Source organism: Nycticebus coucang, chromosome 24, assembly GCF_027406575.1.
Source record: "Nycticebus coucang isolate mNycCou1 chromosome 24, mNycCou1.pri, whole genome shotgun sequence".
In the NCBI taxonomy this organism is placed as follows: Eukaryota; Metazoa; Chordata; class Mammalia; order Primates; family Lorisidae; genus Nycticebus; species Nycticebus coucang.
Window position 1 is genome coordinate 22,794,442 of NC_069803.1, and position 21,110 is coordinate 22,815,551.

At 43.2% G+C, this 21,110-nt stretch overlaps 1 protein-coding gene across 1 annotated transcript in view; it reads left to right on the forward strand.

The window, feature by feature from the left end:
- PIWIL2 (piwi like RNA-mediated gene silencing 2) overlaps positions 1-20,075 on the forward strand; it is a 53,403-nt gene extending 33,328 nt beyond the window's left edge. The window contains exons 18-22 of the mRNA XM_053578446.1: positions 362-450; positions 2,089-2,194; positions 17,241-17,494; positions 18,461-18,568; positions 19,766-20,075. Of these exons, the coding sequence (XP_053434421.1) occupies positions 362-450; positions 2,089-2,194; positions 17,241-17,494; positions 18,461-18,568; positions 19,766-19,922 (714 nt within the window). The 3' untranslated portion in view covers positions 19,923-20,075. The remainder of the gene's footprint in view (positions 1-361; positions 451-2,088; positions 2,195-17,240; positions 17,495-18,460; positions 18,569-19,765) is intronic.
- The last annotated feature ends 1,035 nt before the right edge of the window (positions 20,076-21,110 follow it).

A 21,110-nucleotide genomic window follows, 5' to 3' on the forward strand; every position in this document is an offset into this window, starting at 1 on the left:
CAGGGCGACAAGGTAGAGTCTGTCTCAAAAAAAAAAAAATAAAGTTTCAGATCTTGCAAGATTTTGGATTTTTAGATCTGGGATGCTCACCCTGTGAGCATCCTCTAGAGACCAGATGGCTCACAAAGTCTAAGATATTTCCTTTTCAGTCCTTTTACAAAAAAATTTTGCTGATCCTTGGTCTAGATCTCTCACTTTCTTCATTGTGCTTAAAAATTGCCAACTTGATTTTATCTCTCTTTTTCTTTCCCAGAACTTATTTTCATATGTAGGGGGAGGTTGATTTGGGGTTAAGATTAAAAATGGAATAATAAATTGCTTGGGGTTGGGGTTTGCTTTTTGTTTTTGTTTTCTAACTTAGAAACAATTAATGGTGATTGGGATGGATGTTTACCACGACCCCAGCAGAGGCATGCGCTCCGTGGTTGGCTTCGTTGCAAGCATCAATCTGTAAGTTCTACTCACAGTGTCATTCTGTTTGGTTACCTCATTTTATGCCTATTATTATATATATATTTCTCAAGACAGAGTCTCACTCTGTTGCCCAAACTCAAATTCCTGGGTTCAAGCGATCCTCCTGGGATCAAGCACCTGTAGCTGGGACTACAGGTGCCTGCCACAACACCCAGCTCATTTTTCTATTTTTAGTAGACATGAGGTCTCGCTGTTGCTCAGGCTGGTCTCAAACTCATGAACTCAATCAATCTCCCGCCTCGGCCTCCCAGTGTGCTAGGATTATAGCTGTCAGCCACCTCGCCTAGCCCCTTATCTTATTATAAATCCAGCAAATGTTTTTAGTATTATATATTGCAGTATAGTTTTAGACTCCTTCGTCCACTAGCTTCCTATGATATTTGTTCATGCAGCCTATTTACCAAAGTTGTCATAGGTATAAATTTTCTTCCCAGTTGCACTGTAACCTCTTTTGAGGATAGGGACTATGTTTTCTTATTGACTTTTTTTTTTTTTTTTTGTAGAGACAGAGTCTCACTTTATGGCCCTTGATAGAGTGCCGTGGCCTCACACAGCTCACAGCAACCTCCAACTCCTGGGCTTCAGCGATTCTCTTGCCTCAGCCTCCCAAGTAGCTGGGACTACAGGCGCCTGCCACAAGGCCTGGCTATTTTTTGGTTGCAGTTTGGCTGGGGCCGGGTTTGAACCCGTCACCCTCGGTATATGGGGCCGGCGCCTTACCGACTGAGCCACAGGCGCCGCCCTTCTTATTGACTTTTTACCCCCAGGACATGAAGGGTTTTTTGTTTTGATTATAAAAATAAGGGGTGCTCTGGGCGGCGCCTGTGGCTCAGTGAGTAGGGCGCCGGCCCCATATGCCGAGGGTGGCGGGTTCAGACCCAGCCCCGGCCAAACTGCAACCAAAAAAAAAAAAAATAGCCGGGCGTTGTGGCGGGCGCCTGTAGTCCCAGCTGCTCGGGAGGCTGAGGCAAGAGAATCGCGTAAGCCCAAGAGTTGGAGGTTGCTGTGAGCCATGTGACGCCACGGCACTCTACCTGAGGGCGGTACAGTGAGACTCTGTCTCTACAAAAAAAAAAAAAAAAAATAAGGGGTGCTCATTTTACATATCTGTATAAATTTAAAAAGTAAAAGTTCCTCGTGGCTCTTCTTTTATTGCTAAAGGTTTGATGTGTGTACGCTCAGTTTCTCTTTTATGCATCTTAACACATACGTATCTTTATATATATATATACACACACACACACTTTCCCATAACAGTACAGATCTCAACTAATTCTTGTTACCTGCTACACAGAATTTATTGCCTGCTATATCACTATTTATTTAACTAGTTCTCTGTTGGTGGATATCAAGGTTATTAAATTTTTTCTATTGGAGCAGTTTTGTAGCAATATCCACAATTATACATGTATTTTTGCATTCCGTATTTGGCTTAAACGTATGTTTTTCCCACATTGGTACCTGTTCTTACGTATACCTTAAGTTCATTTACTAGATGCATGTTGTATTGATTGACAGAGAAGACTGTGTGCTGACATTCAGACCACAGGCCTTCCTCTGTGAGTGTGTGTTCATCCTTCTCTCTGTCTCTCCCCACCCCTACTCCTGCCCCAGCACCCTCACAAAATGGTATTCACGAGTGGTGTTCCAGATGCCTCATCAGGAGATTGTGGATAGCCTAAAGCTGTGCTTGGTGGGCTCCTTAAAGAAGTTTTATGAGGTAAGGAGAACATAAATTCTGGGTTTTGAAGAACTACCTACATGAACACTTTAATAGGAAATCTAATGTAGTGGGAGGAGTCCCCAGTCAAAGGTAAGTCTCTTAAATTGTCACAGCCTAACAAGCAGCTCATAGTTACTCCTTTCAGGAGTAATATGAAAATCTGCTTGTACAGATCAGCTCAAAGAGCTAAATACCTTGATTTGGTTTGGTAAGTAGTAATTATTTTCTAGGTCAGCAGCCTGATGCCTATAGACATAATCTTCATGCCCTTATCAAGGTAGTTGGGGGTAAATTTCAGCAATTAAAGTAGATTATGAATTTACTCAGCTTTTTATGACTGTCATTAGGCACTGGCTCTTTTCATTTTGGTTCAAGACAAGTACCTCCCTCTAAATCACTCCTAGAACTCCAAAGAATGCTACTCCTGGAGAATTGCTATCATTAAGCTGATATTGGGTCTGTAACCATGAGCAGGCAAGGTACTGATTTCTGCCTTGGCCAGTACATCAAAGGAAGCAAGAGACTTTCATTTCTTAGAGTTGGGATTAGACCCTAACCTTTTTGCATAGTGGTTAAAAAGCAAGGACTTCAATAATTTCACATGATTGAAGTTGGTCCCTAGAACTGTATCTTGTCTCTTTATAGGGTAATGTTTGGTACAGTGTCCTACAAGTAGTTGAATGGCGTTCATAATCTCTAATACTCTAATATGTTTTTTACACAAGTTGAATTTTTGTCTCCAAGAAGGTCCATATGTTATGTTACTTTGTCATCAACTTCTGTAGACTTTCCTTTTCTTTTTGTTGTTGTTATTGTTTTCCTTGGAAGTCTAATCTGTCTTTCAGAACCTCATTGTGAAACATTTACTATTTTTCCCTTGCCAATCCCTCTCCTAGCAAGAATTATTTCTGGGTGGCACTTGTGGCTCAAAGGAGTAAGGCGCCGGCCCCATATACCAGAGGTGGCGGGTTCAAACCCGCCCCAGCCAAAAACTACAAAAAAAAAGAGAGAATTATTTCTTTATGCTCCTCTCCCAAAACCCTTTGTCCGTAGCAGTATCAAGTCCTGCCATATATTACTATTTGTATTCTCCTTTCTCTCTCCTACTGGGTTGTAAATTACTTGAACACTGTTTGGTTATTGGCGGCTGTGTAACAAATTACCTTAAAACTTAGTGGCATACAATGAGCATGTATGATGTGCATGATCAGGAACTTGGAATTGGGCACAGTGGGCTGCAGTTCTTCCCTATGTGGGCTTCATTATGTGGTCTTCCTGCATGAGCTATTTGGCTTCCTCACAGCATGGTGGCTGAATTCAAAGCTGGAACATCCCATGAGACCCAGGGAACCAGATGGACGTAGTGTCTCCTTTTATGCCTTAGCTGTGGAAGACAGTATCACTTCTGTTGCATTCAAATTGTCAAGTTAGTTAAAAAGTCCCACCAGATTCAAAGGGAAGAGAAATAGATTCTACCTTTAATCCAGGGGTGGCAATGTTCTGGAAGAATATTTGAGACTAGATATACTGCTGTGTCTATTTTTGGAAATTGCAATCTGCCATAAGCATAGAGGCTACCTTGATTCCTTTTCTATCTATCCCTTACGGTGCCTTCCACATAGCTGATGTTTTCCTGGGTGAATTACATTGAATTTCTAGTACAGGGTGGGGAACATGTGGCCTTCTGGTCCTTAAGTGTCACCTTTTCACTAAATACAAATTTACATTAGTTCTGTAAATATAAATAAATCCCTATTCTAATACTATGGCTCTGTTCTAAATCAAAGTTGGTTTTATTTTTTAAATCTGAACTGTGAACTTGAGTGATATTTATTAAACCCCAATTGAGCCAGGTGAAAGATAAAATAATTATATGTTTATTCTAAATTCAAAGTAAAACTAGCTCATCTGTTCTCTGAATCAAAGGTTTGATTTGATTTAGGTCCTCACTATTACCAGTGTTCTGTGCCAACTTTCGCCATTTCCCTAGCTGTTCTGCACCTGGAGGAAGAAATCGTTATATTTAACTATTTTGATCATGTCTCTCCCAGAGAGTCTCCTGATTCCTCAGTGGCCTCAAAACAAATTTACTCTTGGTTTTTATAGATTCTGATTATATCTAGACTCCCAGTTTTATGTTCCCCTGAGAGTGACAGTAGCACCAGAAGTTACATCACCTCCAAATAGTTATCTTCTTCAGCCCCATTTCCAGTCAGTGCTTGCTAGTCTGAAGCCCATCTTTTCCATTCTAAATATTTTATTTGTCCCCGGGCTTGTGTTGAATAATAAAATTCTTCTAAGTATCTTTAGTCTTTTCCTTGAATAATTGATTTCTCTCTTCTCTTTTTCCTATAAGCAAGCTTTTCCTTGATGATTACAGTTTTCTTTCCTTTTTTTTTTTTTTTTTGAGACAAAGTCTCAATCTGTCACTCTGGGTAGAGTGCTGTGGCATCCATAGCTCATAGTAACCTCAAACTCTTGGGCTCAAGCGATCTTCTTGCCTCCGTTTTTCTATTTTTAATAGAGATGGGGTCTTGCTTTTGCTCGAGCTGATCTCGAACTCGTGAGCCCAGTCAATCCACCTGCCTCGGCCTCCCAGAGTGCCAGGATTACAGGTGTGAGCCAGCATCCCCGGCCAGATTACACTTTTCTTAAAACATTTCAGATTGTGATTACTCTTGTATCTGTGATCCAGGCATCTGGGTCTTCTCATCTTAACATCCAGTTGAATCTTGAAGTGTTGCTTTACTACCAGCCTTTTCCTTTTTTTTTGGAGCATACAGTATATATTCATTCGTTAAATAACTAATTACTGAGCAATTACTATGCACCAGACATGTTTTAGAGACCTGAAAAATAGCAATGAGCAAAGCAGACAAGACCTTAGCCCTTGTGTGGCTTACATTCTATTGGGGAAGATTCTTTTCTTGTTTATGTAGTTGTCTGTATATTATAAAGCAATGTCACGTAAGAACTAGATTTTAAAATAATGAGTGTAATGGCCAAGAGCTGTGGCTCACATTTGTAATCCTAGCAGTTTATGAGGCTAAGGTGGGAGGATCACGTGAATTCAGGAGTTTAAGACTAGCCTGAGCAACATAGCAAGACCCCTGTCTCTATAAAAAACAGAAAAAATTATCTGAGCATGGTGGCACATATGTCTGTAGTCCCAGCTGCTTGAGAGGCTGTGGCAGAAGAATGATTTGATCCCAGGAATTTGATTTTACAGTGAGCTGTAATCATGCCACTGCCCTCATATCCAGGCAGCAAAATGAGACCCTGTCTCCAAATTAATATGAGTGTAGACTTTTAAAAATATTATGTTTGGTAAATTTAAAAAGTGATATGGTAAGAGAAATGAACTAGATTGTCGTTTTAGATTGGATAGTCATGGAGGGTCTTATTTAAACAGGGTGACATTTAAGCTAAGATTTGAATGACAAGAAGGAACTGGCCATGTGAAGAGAGGTATTCAGGCAGATGGAATGTCTGTCAGTTTAATGCTGTTAGGGTGGGCCTAAGCTGGGTGTGGTGTGTTGAAGGGACTAGAGGAAGGGCCGGTATGGCTGGAGTCCAGTTCACACAGAGAAGTGGTCATATTATGTTTGCCTCTCCAAACTTGGATTTTATTCTGCTTTGAGTTCAGGCAAGAGGTGGTAGCTTGACTGAAGAGAGATAGAAAGAAAAGTATGGATTTGGAGTTTGTTTTTTGAGGTAGCAGGGATATAGATGTGAGTGGGAGAAGAACAATAATTTCTGAATGTTTGGCTGGAACAACTGCTCAGTCTTATGAGAAAAGGGAAGACTGAGAAACAATATCAAGAGTTTGTATTTTGATTTATTAAATTTGATATGCTTATTTGACAGTTGCATAGGGCCATAAAGTAGGTCAGTGTGGCATTCTGGGGTCTGAAGTCGAAGATTGGGAGCCGTCAGGTTATAAGTGGTATTTAGAGCCTTTGGTGAAGATGCATTCACCCTAGAGAATATGGGGATAAAGAAAAAGCAGCCCAGGACCTAGAAACACTTAACTATTTAGAGGTTGAACAGATGAGCAAGAATTTGCAGGTAGGAGTGAGAAAGAGGAGTCAGTGAGGAGAGGAAGAAAGTCCAGGAGAGAGTGGTCTCATGGAAGCCGGTAGAAGGAAGTGTTGTGAAAGGGGACAGGATCAGCCCTTACAGATACTGTAGTTTAGTCTCGATAAGATCATAACAGAGAAATAACTGTTGAATTTGTAAGCATGGAGAGGGAGTTCTCAAGGATGGAATCCTGATGGTAGTAGGTTGAGAGAAATCATGAGATAGTAATACTTAGATAATTTTTGTACTTTAAAAATTAGTCTTTTAGGCGGCACCTGTGGCTCAAAGGAGTAGGGTGCCGGCCCCATATGCTGGAGATGGTAGGTTTTTTTCTTTTTTTTAAATTTTAAAAGATTTAAAACCAAGTTTTTAATATAATTTATGTTGACAAGACTTTCTTTTGACTTGCACACTAACTCCAAAATGAATGGAAGACTTAAAATGCAAAACACAAGACAGTATCATAGATCTGACTTCTAATGAACTCACATATAAAATGATAATCCTATTTCCCCCTGATTACTACAGGATCTAAAATAAAATACCCTTAAACCATTAATTTTGGTTAACGTTATTTATCTTCTACACTGCATTTATTCTATTTTATGCATATTAGTTTGGAAATGTAAAAGGTAACTAATAGTTGTAATCTCTGTTTTGAGATTTTTGAAATCCATAAAATAGCTAATGTTATGTGCTCTAAAATTCCTAAAACTGCAAAAAAAAATAATTATAATCTTTTATTTTCATCAAGAGTGGATGTGTATTTACATATACCATGTATAATTGTATTTATTTTTTGTCTTTTTAAGAGATGGGGGCTTGCCCTGCTGCCCACACTGGAGAGCAATGGTGTCATCACAGCTCACTGTAACTTTGAACTCCTAGGCCCAAGCCAAGTGATCTTCCTGCCTTAGCTTCCCATGAAACTAGGACTACAGGTGCACACCACCACACCCAGCTAATTTTTAAATTTTTGTAGAGATGTGAGTTTTGCTGTGTTTCCCAGACTGGTCTTAAACTCCTGGTCTGAAGAGATGCTCTTGCCTGAGCCTCTCAAAGTACTAAGATTATAGGCATGAGCCTTCATGCCCAGCCTATTGCATTATAATTTTAAATAATCAAATATAGTTATGTGAGTGGTGCCTGTGGCTCAAGGAGTAGGGTGCCAGCCCCATATACTGGAGGTGGCGGGTTCAAACCCAGCTCCAGCCAAAAACTGCAAAAAAAACCCCAAAATAAACATAGTTATGTGTTGCTTAACAATGGGGATACATTGTAAGAGATGCACTGTCAGGTGATTTTGTTGTTTTGTGAATAAATCTCCTGGTGGTGGCAAGTAATCTTGCCATTCTTTGGCTTGAAACAGCATTACTCTAATCTCAGTGCCTGTGGTTGCATCACCTTCTTTCCTGTGTGGCTGTCTCTATCTCTGTACCTTTGTCTTCCTAGGAGGACTCCAGTCCTTGGATTTAGAACCCATCCCTATCGAGTATGATCTTATATTAACTTGAGTGTTTCTGCAAAGACTCTTTCCAAATAAGATCACATTAACAGGTACTGGAGATTAGGACTTGAATATAACTTTTTGGAGCATATAGTTCAATCCACAATAATAACTTTTTGGAGCATACAGTTCAATCCACAATAGTATCAAAAAGCATATAAAGAAAACCATGTTTTTTTTTTGTTTGTTTGGTTTTTTTGAGATGAGAGTCTCATTTTGTCACCCTGGGTAGAGTACTGTGGCATCACAGCTCACCGCAACCTCAAACTCTTGGGTTCAAGCGATTCTCTTACCTCAGCCTCCCAAGTAGTTGGGACTACAGGTGCCGCCAGAACTCCCAGCTACTTTTTTTTTTTTTTATAGAAATGTACCATTTTTTTACAAAGTCTCACAAAAATGAAAATAGTATCTCAAAAAGGAAGCTAGTCTACCAACCTCCACCTGCAAAAGTGGGGGAAGACAGAGGGCAGGCAGTGTGAATTTCTTGGCTCACTTGAGCCCAGTGCAAAGGAATGAGGAATAGAATCAAACTAAGAAATGGCTGATGTTGCCTTAGGGGCCTGAAAAGAACAGGGGTCCTTAAACACCCAGCCACCCCTTCTAAAATGCTCAATAAGGGCACATTTCCAAAGCTACTGTGCAAGCACTTGGTATTTTAGGATTTTGACTTATGGCTGCACGACATTATCCTTTCTACCCGAGACGTGGTCCTCTTCTATGGTTGGAAGTCAAGACTGGGAGGGATGGATAGCAAAGCAACACCTAGAAGAGTTCGCCCAGCTCAGCTGCCCCGGGCGCAGAGCCCTTGTTTCTTTGTTTCCGTCTAGCCTTGGGGATATTTATATTTAATAAGTTTTCATATAAATACAAAGAGAAATAGAAAATATAAAATCTGAGGGGGTATTGGAGAAAGGTGGGAGACGTGACGAGAAACCAGAGCTGGAGAGGTCTGCTCAGGCCAACTTGACTTGACCCCTTTGGCTTCTGGCTTCTCCTCCTTGGTTTTCTCCTCTTCTGTAACTTCTTTCTTCTCTTCCGGATCTTTCTCTTTTTCATCTTCTGTTTTGACTCTCTTGGATTTCTTGAAGTTGGAAGAGTTCTTTCAGCCACCCTCTCCTTCCTCATCAGAGTCAGAGAACTCTTCTTCACAGGCAATTCGTTTGTCAGAGGAACAGTTGGAGATGCCTTTGTCAGGGTCTTCTTCATCCTCATCACCACTTTCCTCTGGGATGGCATCCTCAGGAATTGCCTGCATCTGAAGCCCCGGCGCATGGGGCAGCACCCTCAGGTTCTCAAATAGTTGCTGTTTGATCTTCTCCAAATACTCATTAGTATTCTGGTTAGTCATATTGGAGGGGCTGATGTGAAGCTTGAAGTCTGGACCAAAGTATTCAAAGTAGTCATTGTATGGAAGCTCATTAGGGATCTCTGTGTCCAGGGCCACAGCTGTTTCGTATGTCCAGCATTGGGCAACATTACAAATGGTGTAACCAACTCCTCCCAGCATCAACATAGGCAGGTTGAAGCTCTTGAAAAATTCCACACATTTGGCATGCCCTTTGATGGTCAGATTGAAGCAACCTAACCGATCCCAAGACAGGGAGTCTGAGCCACACTGTAAGACCACCGCACTGGGCTGGAACATCTCTGTTACTTTGGACATTACCGGCTTGAAAATGGCCTCATAGGACTCATCATCAATCCCATCTCGGAGCGGGTAGTTAACAGCATAATACTTGCCTTTGCCAGCCCCAATATCCTGTAGATCCCCAGTTCTCTCTGGGGATCTACATATTTATGTACCATATTTATGAAAGGACACAGTCATGACCCAGTCTGTGGTATAGAAGGCCTCTTCCACGCCATTGCCATGGTGAATATCAATGTCAATATACAGTACCCTCTGGTGATACCGGGCTGGCTGCCTCAGGTATCTCAAAGCACCAGAGATGTGGAAACTGAAGGAAGGTGGAAGAGCAGCCAGGTGTCTCCAGAGGCCTGACCAAGCCAACCAAGTCCAATCTTCCTGCTCTACAGCCAGGGTCAATTCCAGCCACGCAGGAACACTCTGGAGGCAGGATCTGAGCAGTGCCTGCCCCTGATCTTGCCGTGGGCTCAGATCAAACCAAGGCCCCGTCAAGGAGAAGATGGCCAGAGATACTTATCAAAAACATCCTAGCCAGGGCGGCACCTGTGGCTCAGTCGGTAGGGCGCCGGCCCCATATACCGAGGGTGGCGGGTTCAAACCCGGCCCCGGCCACCAAACTGCAACCAAAAAATAGCCGGGCGTTGTGGCGGGCGCCTGTAGTCCCAGCTACTTGGGAGGCTGAGGCAAGAGAATCGCTTAAGCCCAGGAGTTGGAGGTTGCTGTGAGCTGTGCGAGGCCACAGCACTCTACCGAGGGCCATAAAGTGAGACTCTGTCTCTACAAAAAACAAAAAAACATCCTAGCCAGCACAACACTCAGAAAAGCAAACTAGGGAGGCAAGCCCAGAAGGAGAGGGAAGTGGGAACCTGGCCTAAGGTGCTCCTCCAAGAGACAAGGCCAAGCAGGCATACTTTAGCAGTTCCAGGATGGCCAAGACGGTATCACTGATGTAACAGAAGCCAGATGCCTTGGACTTCTTTGCATGATGCAGGCCCCCAGCCCAATTCACAGCGATGTCCATCTGCTGCTTATTAAGTTTCACAGCACTTGCCACAGAGCCGCCAGTAGACAACTGACAGAATTCAAATAGGCCATCAAATACTGAACAGACCTCAACAACATTGCCTCAGCATTACCACTGCACCCACTGTTAACAGCAGGAATTCCCAAAGTAGCGCGAGGAGGAGGAGCCCTGGGATGAGAACAGTCGGAAAACCCAGGTTGGCTTGTGGCGGTAAGATCTCAAGACACGGTGCTCAGAAAGGTGCAGTGGCTCCTGCCTGTAATTCTTGCATTCTGGCAGGCAGAGGTGGGAGGATCACTTGAGTCCAGGAGTTTAAGACCAGCCTGGCCACCACAGCTCTGAAAAGTTTAAAAAGTGAAGCATAATGGCACACGCCTGTACTTCCAGGTATTCAGGAGGCTGAAACGGGTATCACTGGAGCCCACGAGTTTGAGGAGGCAGTGAGCTATGATTGCACCACTATACTCTAGCCTGGGTGTGAGACCCTGTCTCTAAAAAGAAAAAAAAAAAAAACATTGGATATTTTTTCTTCCATTCTTGAGATACTTTACTGAGAAGAATATGTTCCAGCTCCATCCATGTAAACATGAAGGAGGTGAGGTCTCCATCTTTCTTCAAGGCTGCATAGTATTCCATAGTGTAAGACCTTCACATGAAGCTATAACCAAGTTTCATCCTAAGAACACGGGGAAGGGGGAAAGCGTGGGGAGGGAGGGGGGAGGTGGGAAGAGGGAGGGGGATTGAAAGGATCACACCTGTGGTGCATCTTACAAAGGTACATGTGAGCCTTGGCAAATGTGGAATGTAAATGTCTTGACAAAGTAACTAGGATAATGCCAGGAGGTGCCCCATGATCATATTGATGTACACAGCTATGATTTAATAAAAAAAAAAAACCAAAAACAGGAAAAAGACACAGCTGAAGTTCAAGAGTTACCAACTCTGGGGTACTTCCCTAAACTTAGAAGATGCCCAAGCTGTGGTGCTGCATAAAGGAGTGCGTAAAGGGTGGCTCTTCTCCTCACTTCCTGGGTAAACACTAGAAGCCTGTGTAAAAAATAACTCTTCCACCTACTTTTTTGTTGCAGTTGTCATTATTGTTTTACCTGGCCCAGACCAGGTTCGAACCTGACAGCCTCAGTGTATGTGGCTGGCACCATAACCTCTGTGCTACAGGTGCTGAGCCATAATCTTACTTTTTTTTTTTTGAGACAGAGTCTCACTATGTTGCCCTGGGTAGAGTACCATGGCATCACAGCTCACAGCAACCTCCAACTCTTGGGCTTAAGCAATTCTCTTGCCTCAGCCTCCCAAGTAGCTGGGACTACAGGCACCCACCATAATGCCCGGCTATTTTTTGTTGCTGTTGTTTAGCTGTTGTTTAGCCACCTTCAGTGTATGTGGCTGGTGCCGTAACCTCTGAGCTATGGGCGCCAAGCCATAATCTTACTTCTTGAAAATATCTCAGAGATTCCTTGGAGACAGGGAGCAGGACAGGTTTACACAAAGCAGACATTGGGAATCACCACTGGAGCCCACCCAGTGCATCTGGGCTCCCAGACCATGTGCCCAGCTATCTGTGCTGTCTCTCTGCTTGGATTTCTCATGGACAACCCAAACCTAACATGATTCTGAGTGCCAGTGTCTCTATGCAGTTGTGAAAGTTGAAACAAGCTGTGTTCTGGGTATCTGCTTCTGTTCTACCAGATGAGTTGATCTGAGTCAGCCTTAACTTTAAGGATGTTGGGCTTGGCTCTGGTTACTTCACCCCTGCTGCTGCTCTGGCTGCCACTATAGGGCAGGGCCATTTTTCACTAGTGTTTGACCCAGAGCAGAGAGGGAGTGGGCCAAGGTGTCTTCTTTGGAATTACAAGTTCCAGGCACCTGTGGAATGTGTAAGACTGTGATTCTTTCTGCTTTTCACTTTCAACTTCACTTCCCTTTTCTCAGCAGAATTGGGAGGAGGTGGAGGTGGAGAGTTATCTTGAGCAAGTGATGATTGTTTTATGGGATCTTCCAGACTCCAGCCTGAGATTTCTGCACCCACCATTGCCAGTAGACTGTCCGGCCTCTTTTTGACCTGGTTAAGTGTTTCAGGGTTCAGGCTCCATCTTCCTATTGCCCAGACCCACTTCTGGCATCTGCACTGGGGAAGCTTCAGAGGCTCACTGCTCACCTGAATAGGCTCCTCTCTCAGCAAGTCTGTTTATCAAGGCTTTCTTGCCTCTGCTGGTCTTCAGTAGTTGCATGAATATCTGTTATTTCTATATTATATATTTTTATTTTTCTAGTGTTAGAATGGGAATAAAGGTTTTCTGTGTCTTTTGACACCTCAACCTAGAAATAACCTCCTAATATGTCCATTCTTCTTCAGTCTTGCTTTATTTTAGGGGGAGGCTTGGTTGGTTGATTTGTTTTGGTTTGGGATTTTTTTGTTTTTAATTTTTTGTTTTTGAGACAAGATCTCTCTCTGTTACCCCATTTAGAATGCAGTAGCATCAGGGGTGTCGCCTGTGGCTCAGTGAGTAGGGCGCCGGCCCCATATGCCAAGGGTGGCAGGTTCAAACCCAGCCCCCGCCAAACTGCAACAAAAAAATAGCTGGGCATTGTGGCGGGCACCTGTAGTCCAGCTGCTTGGGAGGCTGAGGCAAGAGAATTGTGTAAGCCCAAGAGTTAGAGGTTGCTGTGAGCCGTGTGACATCATGGCACTCTACCCGAGGGCGGTACAGTGAGACTCTGTCTCTACAAAAAAAAAAAGAATGCAGTAGCATCATCATAGCTCACTGCAGTTGAGCTATGGGCTCAAGTGATACTCCTGAGCTCAAGTGATCCTTCTGCCTCAGCCTCCTGAGTAGCTGGGACTACAAGTGCCCAGCACACCCAGTCTCGCTGAGGCTGGTCTCAAACTCCTAGTGTCAAACAGTCTTCCTGCCTTGGCCGCCCAAAGTTCTAGGATTATAGGTGTGAGCTACCATGCCTGCCCCTTCAGTCTGCTTTGTAGTTCTTTGCCAGAGTAATCTTTTAGAAGTATAACTGATCATAGAGGTCGATCTCTGGTACTTACCCTTGTGTACCCACAGTTGGGCCTTCATTTATGCTCCATCTGGAATCCATTTACCCTTCTTTGCTGACCAAACTGTCTACTCATTCTTCCATTATGCCTTTTCCAGACACACTTCTCTCTGCAGGGAACAATGTTAAACTCTTCAGTTCTAATAGCATTTTATTGATATCATTATTATGTTATTTATGACATACTGAGGGCATTTTCCTTTATCTGTCTCCTTCTTCTAATTTGAGTTCCATGAAGAGTTGGATGGCATCAAAATAATTTTTTAATTCTCTGAGATAAGTGCAATGGCTCCTGTCTAATGAACGTTAAGTATTTGTTTTATGAATGAATGGAGCCACACATAAAAACATCTCAAACATTCAGAAAATATTTGTTGCCTACTTGACCCTTGCCACTGCACTCAGTGCTGAGGGATGCCAAGATTAACAAGTACAGTCCTGCTCTCAAGCAACTTGTTACTTGATTTTTTGTGTATCTACTAAGTACCAAAGTGGTTTTAGAACATAACATTTGGAAATTATGTTTCAGCTTCATGATTTGCTTTCTATCCTAGACCATAGTTTTGTAATTTATAAAATGATAATAGACTTCAGCAGTCCCCAACGTTTTCAGCACCGCGGAGTAGTTTCTTTTCTTTTCTTTTTTTTTCTTTTTTTTGAGACAGGGTCTCAAGCTGTCACACTGGGTAGAGGGCTGTGGAATCATAGCTCATAGCAACCTCCAACTCTTGGATGGCTCAAGTGATCCTCTTGCCTCAGTTTTTCTTTTTCTTTGTTTTTTTTTAGAGACAGAGTTTGCTTTTTTTTTAGAGTCTCACCTTATCGCCCTTGGGAGAGTGCCATGGCGTCACAGCTCACAGCAACCTCCAACTCCTAGGCTTAGGCAATTCTCTTGCCTCAGCCTCCCGAGGAGCTGGGACTACAGGTGCCCACCACAAACGCCCGGTTATTTTTTGTTGCATTTTGGTTTGCACTGGGTTTGAACCCACCACCCTCAGTATATAGACCCCCACCCACTGAGCCATAAGCACCACCCAGTTTTAATATTTTTCATAGAGACAGGGTCTCACTTTTGCTCAGGCTCATCTTGAATTCATGAGCTCAAGCTATCCACCTGACTCAGCCTCCCAGAGTGCTAGCATGAGCCACTGCGCCTGGCCCCAGGGAGTAGTTTCATGGAAGACAATTTTTCCTTGGACTGTGAGATGGGGGTGGTTTTGATATGAGTGTGCAAGGAATTGATTTTTAATGGTCTCTGTGCAGTGAGTTCTCTGTACTAATGATAATCTGTATCTGCAGCCACTCCCTAGCTAGCACTGATATCACGACCTCAGCTCCACCACAGACTATCAGGCATTAGATTCTTTGGGGGTTTTTTTGTTGTTGTTGTTTTGTTTTGGCCAGGGCCAGGTTTGAACCCGCCACCTCCAGTATATGGGGCCGGCACCCTACTCCTTTGAGCCACAGGCGCTGCCCCCAGGCATTAGATTCTTATAAGGAGCCCCAACCTGGATACCTTGCACATGCAGTTTACAGTAGGGTTTGTGGGCTGTTGAGATACTAATGCCACTGCCGATGTGATAGGGGCAGAGGTCAGGCAGGGATGTGAGCAATGGGGAGCAGCTGTAAATATAGATGAAGCTTCACTCAACTCACCCACGATTCACCTCCTGCTGTGCAGCCAGTTTCTAACAGGCCAAGGATCCAGAGCATAGGGGCTAGAGACTGCAAGGCTAGATGACCTAGAAAATGTAACACTGTTGATTATTTCTAGATTTTTCAGCTCCTTCGTTACCAGAACCATGTCTTTCAGTTCTCCTAGAGGTTCGCATAGAGCTGAGTACAGTGCCTCACGCTCAGTGGTTGGTTACATGTGTTAAATAAAGTGGTGATGTCAGTGACTACTTCACATTTGATCTCTGTTTTTCACTCCACTGACTTTGTGTTCCTTCAGAGTATCGTGTTTCCTTGATCTAGCTTGATCTCACCTTTGTATACAGCTTTTCATATATATATGTACACATATGTATATACGTGATCACAGCCTGAGCAACACAGTGAGACTTGGTCTCTAAAAAAAAAGTACCACAGTCTGAGACTGTGAAGATTAATTGTATGTTTGCAAATGTACTGCTTGAAGTTTCTTAGAAAAAGGGAGCATTTATAAAATACTTGAGGCTAGGCACACTGGCTCATGCCTATAATCTTAGCACTCCAGGAGTCAGAGGTAGATTACCTGAGCTCAGGAGTTTGAGACCAGCCTGAGCAAGAGCAGGTCCTCATATCTACTAAAATAGAAAAATTAGCCAGGCTTTGTGGCAGGTGCCTGTAGTCCCAGCTACTGAGGAGGCTGAGGCAAGATGATTGCTCAAACCCAGGAGTTTGAGGTTGCTGTGAGCTATGACATCATGGCACTCTACCCATGGCAACAGAGTGAGACTCTGTCTCATTAAAATATATATATATGTGTGTGTGTGTGTGTGTATAAAATACTTGAACTTCTGAGCTTAAACTTCAAAAGATTCTAAGTGATTATTTTTAATAATAGTAAAGAGTATTTTTTTTTTGTTTGTTTGTTTGTTTTGAGACAGCCTCAAGCTGTCGCCTTGGGTAGAGTGCCATGCATCACAGCTCACAGCAACCTCCAATTCCTGGGCTCAAGCAATTCTCCTGCCTCCACCTCCCAAGTAGCTGGAACTACAGGCACCCACCACAATGCCCAGCTATTTTTTTTTTTTTTCCGTTGTAGCCATCATTGTTGTTTGGCAGGCCTGGGCTGGATTCGAACCCGACAGCTCAGGTGTATGTAGGTGGCACCTTAGCCACATGAGCCACAGGCACTGAGCTGTAAAGAGTATTTTGAAATCAAATTTTCATATAAACTATAAAGAATAGTACATACATATTTAATTCATATCTAAACCTAATTCATAATTTAGGTTTTTGAGGGGAATTGTGAACAGAAACCTAAAATGAACCACACTCAACTAGAATCAAACGTGAGTTAAACCAAAGCTGTTTTAAGGGCACTTCTAGTTTAAAATGGAGCTTGAATTATTGAAGTTGAACACAGCTTGGACAGAATTGTATTCCCTAAATGGGTAAAAATAATTTTTCAAAGTGATTGAAGCCAGCATTTAATTTAATTTGGATCCATAGACAATTCACTTGGCTGTTTGCTAATTATTGGGTTATAGTAAAAATGCTTCACACTATGCCAGATTGTAAGATAATGTATAGTAATTGACCCTTTCACTTGTCAGCAACTTTAAGTGTTGTTAGTATATGAAAATCTGAGGATGGTGAATCTGTGGCACGTGTGGTCATGTGTTAAAATTTCTCAAACACTTCACCTTGTTCTTTGCCCAGGTGGTTATTAGTATTAAACCCAAGTAGAAGGAAGATTGCTTCAGCCCATAATTTTCCCACCATTCTTTTGAACTTTGTTCACACTGCTTGAGGATAAGCTGTGTATGTGACTCATACTTGCTTATTTTGCTTTCATGTTTTATAACACCTTTGTTATACCAGGCCTGTTTTACCACCCCATGTCTAGAAATGATTAGAAGCTTTTTTCCCTGCCCCTTAGCCACGGTAGCTTTGGGGCAAGTTAAAGGGTCTGCAGCCATAACTCCTGGTTGTATGACTTGAGTGAGACTCTCACTCTAGCTCAAGGGGCATGTGAGTCACCTCATCCCGGGTGTCATTTCAGGTGAACCACTGTCTACCGGAGAAGATTGTGGTGTACCGTGATGGAGTGTCTGATGGCCAGCTAAAGACAGTTGCCAACTATGAGATTCCTCAACTACAGAAGTGTTTTGAAGCTTTTGAGAATTATCAGCCCAAGATGGTGGTATTTGTAGTTCAGAAGAAAATCAGCACCAATCTGTACTTGGCTACATCTGAGCATTTTGTGACTCCTTCCCCAGGGACTGTGGTAGATCATACAATAACAAGTTGTGAGTGGTAAGTGGGCAAAAACATAGCATTTGAGGAAGAATAAATAGGTAGGAGAAGTTATTTATTTCCTGCATATTAGAATAAGGAGGTTGCCTGGAGAGATATGGACTAGAATCCTGAGAGATGCTGCATTTAAAAGAATAAAGCTGGCTCGGTGCCTGTGGCTCAAGCAGCTCAGGCTCAGCCACATATACCTGAGCTGGTGGGTTCGAATCCAGCCTGGGTCCACCAAACAACAATGACGGCTGCAACTAAAAAATGGCTGGACGGGGCGGCGCTATGGCTCAGTCGGTAAGGCGCCGGCCCCATATACCGAGGGTGGCGGGTTCAAACCCGGTCCCGGCCAAACTGCAACCAAAAAATAGCCGGGCGTTGTGGCGGGCGCCTGTAGTCCCAGCTACTCGGGAGGCTGAGGCAAGAGAATCGCCTTAAGCCCAGGAGTTGGAGGTTGCTGTGAGCTGTGTGATGCCATGGCACTCTACTGAGGGCCATAAAGTGAGACTCTGTCTCTACAAAAAAAAAAAAAACAATGGCTGGACGTTTTATCCTGCCTCCGCCTCCTACTTGGGAGGCGGAGGCAGGATAATCGCTTGAGCCCAAGAGTTGGAGGTTGCTGTGAGTTGTAATGCCACAGCCCTCTACCCAGGGCGACAGCTTGAGGCTCTGTCTCAAAAAAAAAAAAAAAAAAAAGAATGAAGCTTTTAGAAAACAATTTAAAAACAACTTTGCCTCTTAAGTGTAAAGTATTGAACATATATTCTTTTTTCCTAAGATAGTTATGCTTAACCTTCTATAGACAAATAAGGGAGTAGGAGACCTGAGCTGCAATCCTGGTCTGCTCCTTGTGTGTCCTTGACCAGTGATTTGACCTCTGAGTCCCAGGTGAAGGATCTACAGTGATCTCCAAGAGCCTTGCCAGCTCTGTCTGCCCACATTCAACCACATGACTAATTTATGCTTTTTTCTTACTAGGGTGGATTTCTACCTTCTTGCCCATCATGTACGGCAGGGTTGTGGCATTCCTACACATTACGTCTGTGTTCTCAACACCGCAAACCTGAGCCCTGATCATATGCAGAGGTGGGCTGATTAGCAACTTACTTTCTCAATAATCCTAGCCAGCTAGCTAAGGTGGGTTCTTTGCTGCCCACACCCAATTTATTTATTCCTTGACTTTCTTCATGTCTTTGACAATAATGGTATCTTTTCTTTTCTTTCTTTTTTTTTTTTTTTTGTAGAGACAGAGTCTCACTTTATGGCCCTCAGTAGAGTGCCGTGGCCTCACACAGCTCACAGCAACCTCCAACTCCTGGGCTTAAGCGATTTTCTTGCCTCAGCCTCCCGAGTAGCTGGGACTACAGGCACCTGCCACAACGCCCGGCTAAATAATGGTATCTTTTCTTTTGCAGTTTTTGTCTGGGGCCGGGTTTGAACCCACCACCTCCGGTACATGGGGCCGGCACCCTACTCCTTGAGCCACAGGTGCCGCCTAATAATGGTATCTTTTCAAGGAGTAATTGTTATTCTAGTTTTACATTAAAATTATTTAAAGAGCTTGGCTCGGCACCTGTAGCTCAGCGGCTGGGTGCTAGCCACATACACCGGAGCTGGCAGGTTTGAACCCAGCCTGGGCCTGCCAAACAACAATGACAACTATAACCGAAAAATTGCTGAGTGTAGTGGAGGGTACCTGTAGTCGCAGCTACTTGGGAGGCTGAGGCATGAGAATCGCTTAAGCTCAAGAGTTTGAGATTGCTGTGAGATGTGACACCACGGCCTATACCAAGGGCGACATAGTGAAACTCTTGTCTCAAAAAAAAATTCTTCGAGGAGCTTAAAAATAATACTGATGCCAGGCTTCACTCCCAAGTGCTTTGAGGTATTTGTATTTTTAAAAACTTCTCCAGGTAATTATGGCAAAGAGCCAGATTTGAGACCCTGTGCCCTGGAGTTCAGATACATACATACTCTACTGGGGTACTTACCCTTGTGCAGCCTTTTCTGCTTGACAAAAAAAAGATTTTCTCTTTGTGTTGTTTTCCTTTTTTTGATACAAGATGTCTAAAGTGAGAGGATTTACCAATGTCCTGTGAGTTCTGAATAGTGGAAGTAGAAATAATTCTATCATAAACTATGATTCCAAAAAGCTGCATCATGTATTCCTCAGTCCCCGTTTTGAGGACAGTGTGCTGTGTGTCATAGCCCTATAAATATATAAGCATACCCCAAATTGGAGGTGCAGGGTGACAAGGATCCCATTTTCTTCTTGGCCTACAGGTTGACTTTCAAACTGTGCCACATGTACTGGAATTGGCCTGGAACCATCAGAGTCCCGGCTCCTTGCAAGTATGCCCACAAGCTGGCTTTCCTGGCAGGACAGATCTTACATCACGAGCCAGCCATGCAGCTGTGTGAGAACCTGTTCTTCCTCTGACTGCACAGTCTGCACAGCCGGTTAGGGGAAAGTCCACTTCCGAACTCAGCTGGGACTCCTGCAGAATCAGCAGGGACTGGAGTGGGTTTTATGTTGGCATTTCCTCTTCCTCCAACCTTGTAGAAAGAGATTTTTTTTTTTAAACCAGATATCACGAAAAAGCAACTTTCTTTTTAAGTCTAAGCTGGAAATTGCCTCGTTGCGTTTGTAGAGCACGTGATGGTAGTGTGCCACTGCGTGCAGACACTGTAGGTAAATCAGGGAGCCAAGCAAGCGGTAAAAAGCTGCAGAAGCAGCAGTAACATCTTTCAGTTGTGCTGGCTGAGTGGTCCCATTTCTGGGGCCAGAAGTGGTAATGAGTGAAGTCACTGCAAGTTTCATAAAGTAGAATTACTTTACTCAGGCAGCCTGGAAAGGTCATGGCAGGCCTACAGAGCAATACTTTTCAAATAGATATTTCCAGTGGCTGACAGGTGTGCAAGTTGTGTAGTAAAACCAGCTTGTGGCATACCCAGGCCCTTGCCGACTTAATCTTCTGTGGGGATTGAGTTTTATGATGCCTGTGACTTGGCTTGGATTTGAAAGTGGCTTTCAGCTATTCTGTGGCCACTTGAGACAGACCAGGTGAAGTTTCCTCTTGAGCTTTCAGTTAGTTTACGGCATACTATTGCTTCCTTCTCCCCAAATATACACATTCACACACACATCTTTGCTCTCTGTGACTGATCTTCACTAAGTTTTAGTTTTGTTGTTAGTTTTCTGCTTGTTTTTAGAGTTGGGGTCTTGCTGTGAAGCCCAGGCTGGTCTTGAACTCCCTCCTGATTTCAAGGGATCCCTTAGGTTCCCAAGTGGCTGGGACTACAGGCACACCCTGCCACCACCACCACACCCAGTTAAGTTTTAGTTTTTAAGTAATAATCAGAACACATGGAAAAAATTCAATAGCTAGGAAAGTTTGGCAAGAGGTGTGAGTTTTTACTGAACTTTTCTCCCATGTGTGTGACCTTCATTTCTGTTTATATATGTTTGTAAATGGAATTACTCATTTCTCTTGCATAAAAACCTCTTCCTGGCTTTTGGCTTATAACTTCACAAGAAACTTTGCTAAATCTAAGTTAAAATTTCCAGAAGTTGGCTTTGATGAGTGTGACACTTCTACCAAAGTCCAGATAGTTTAGAAAGTTGTCA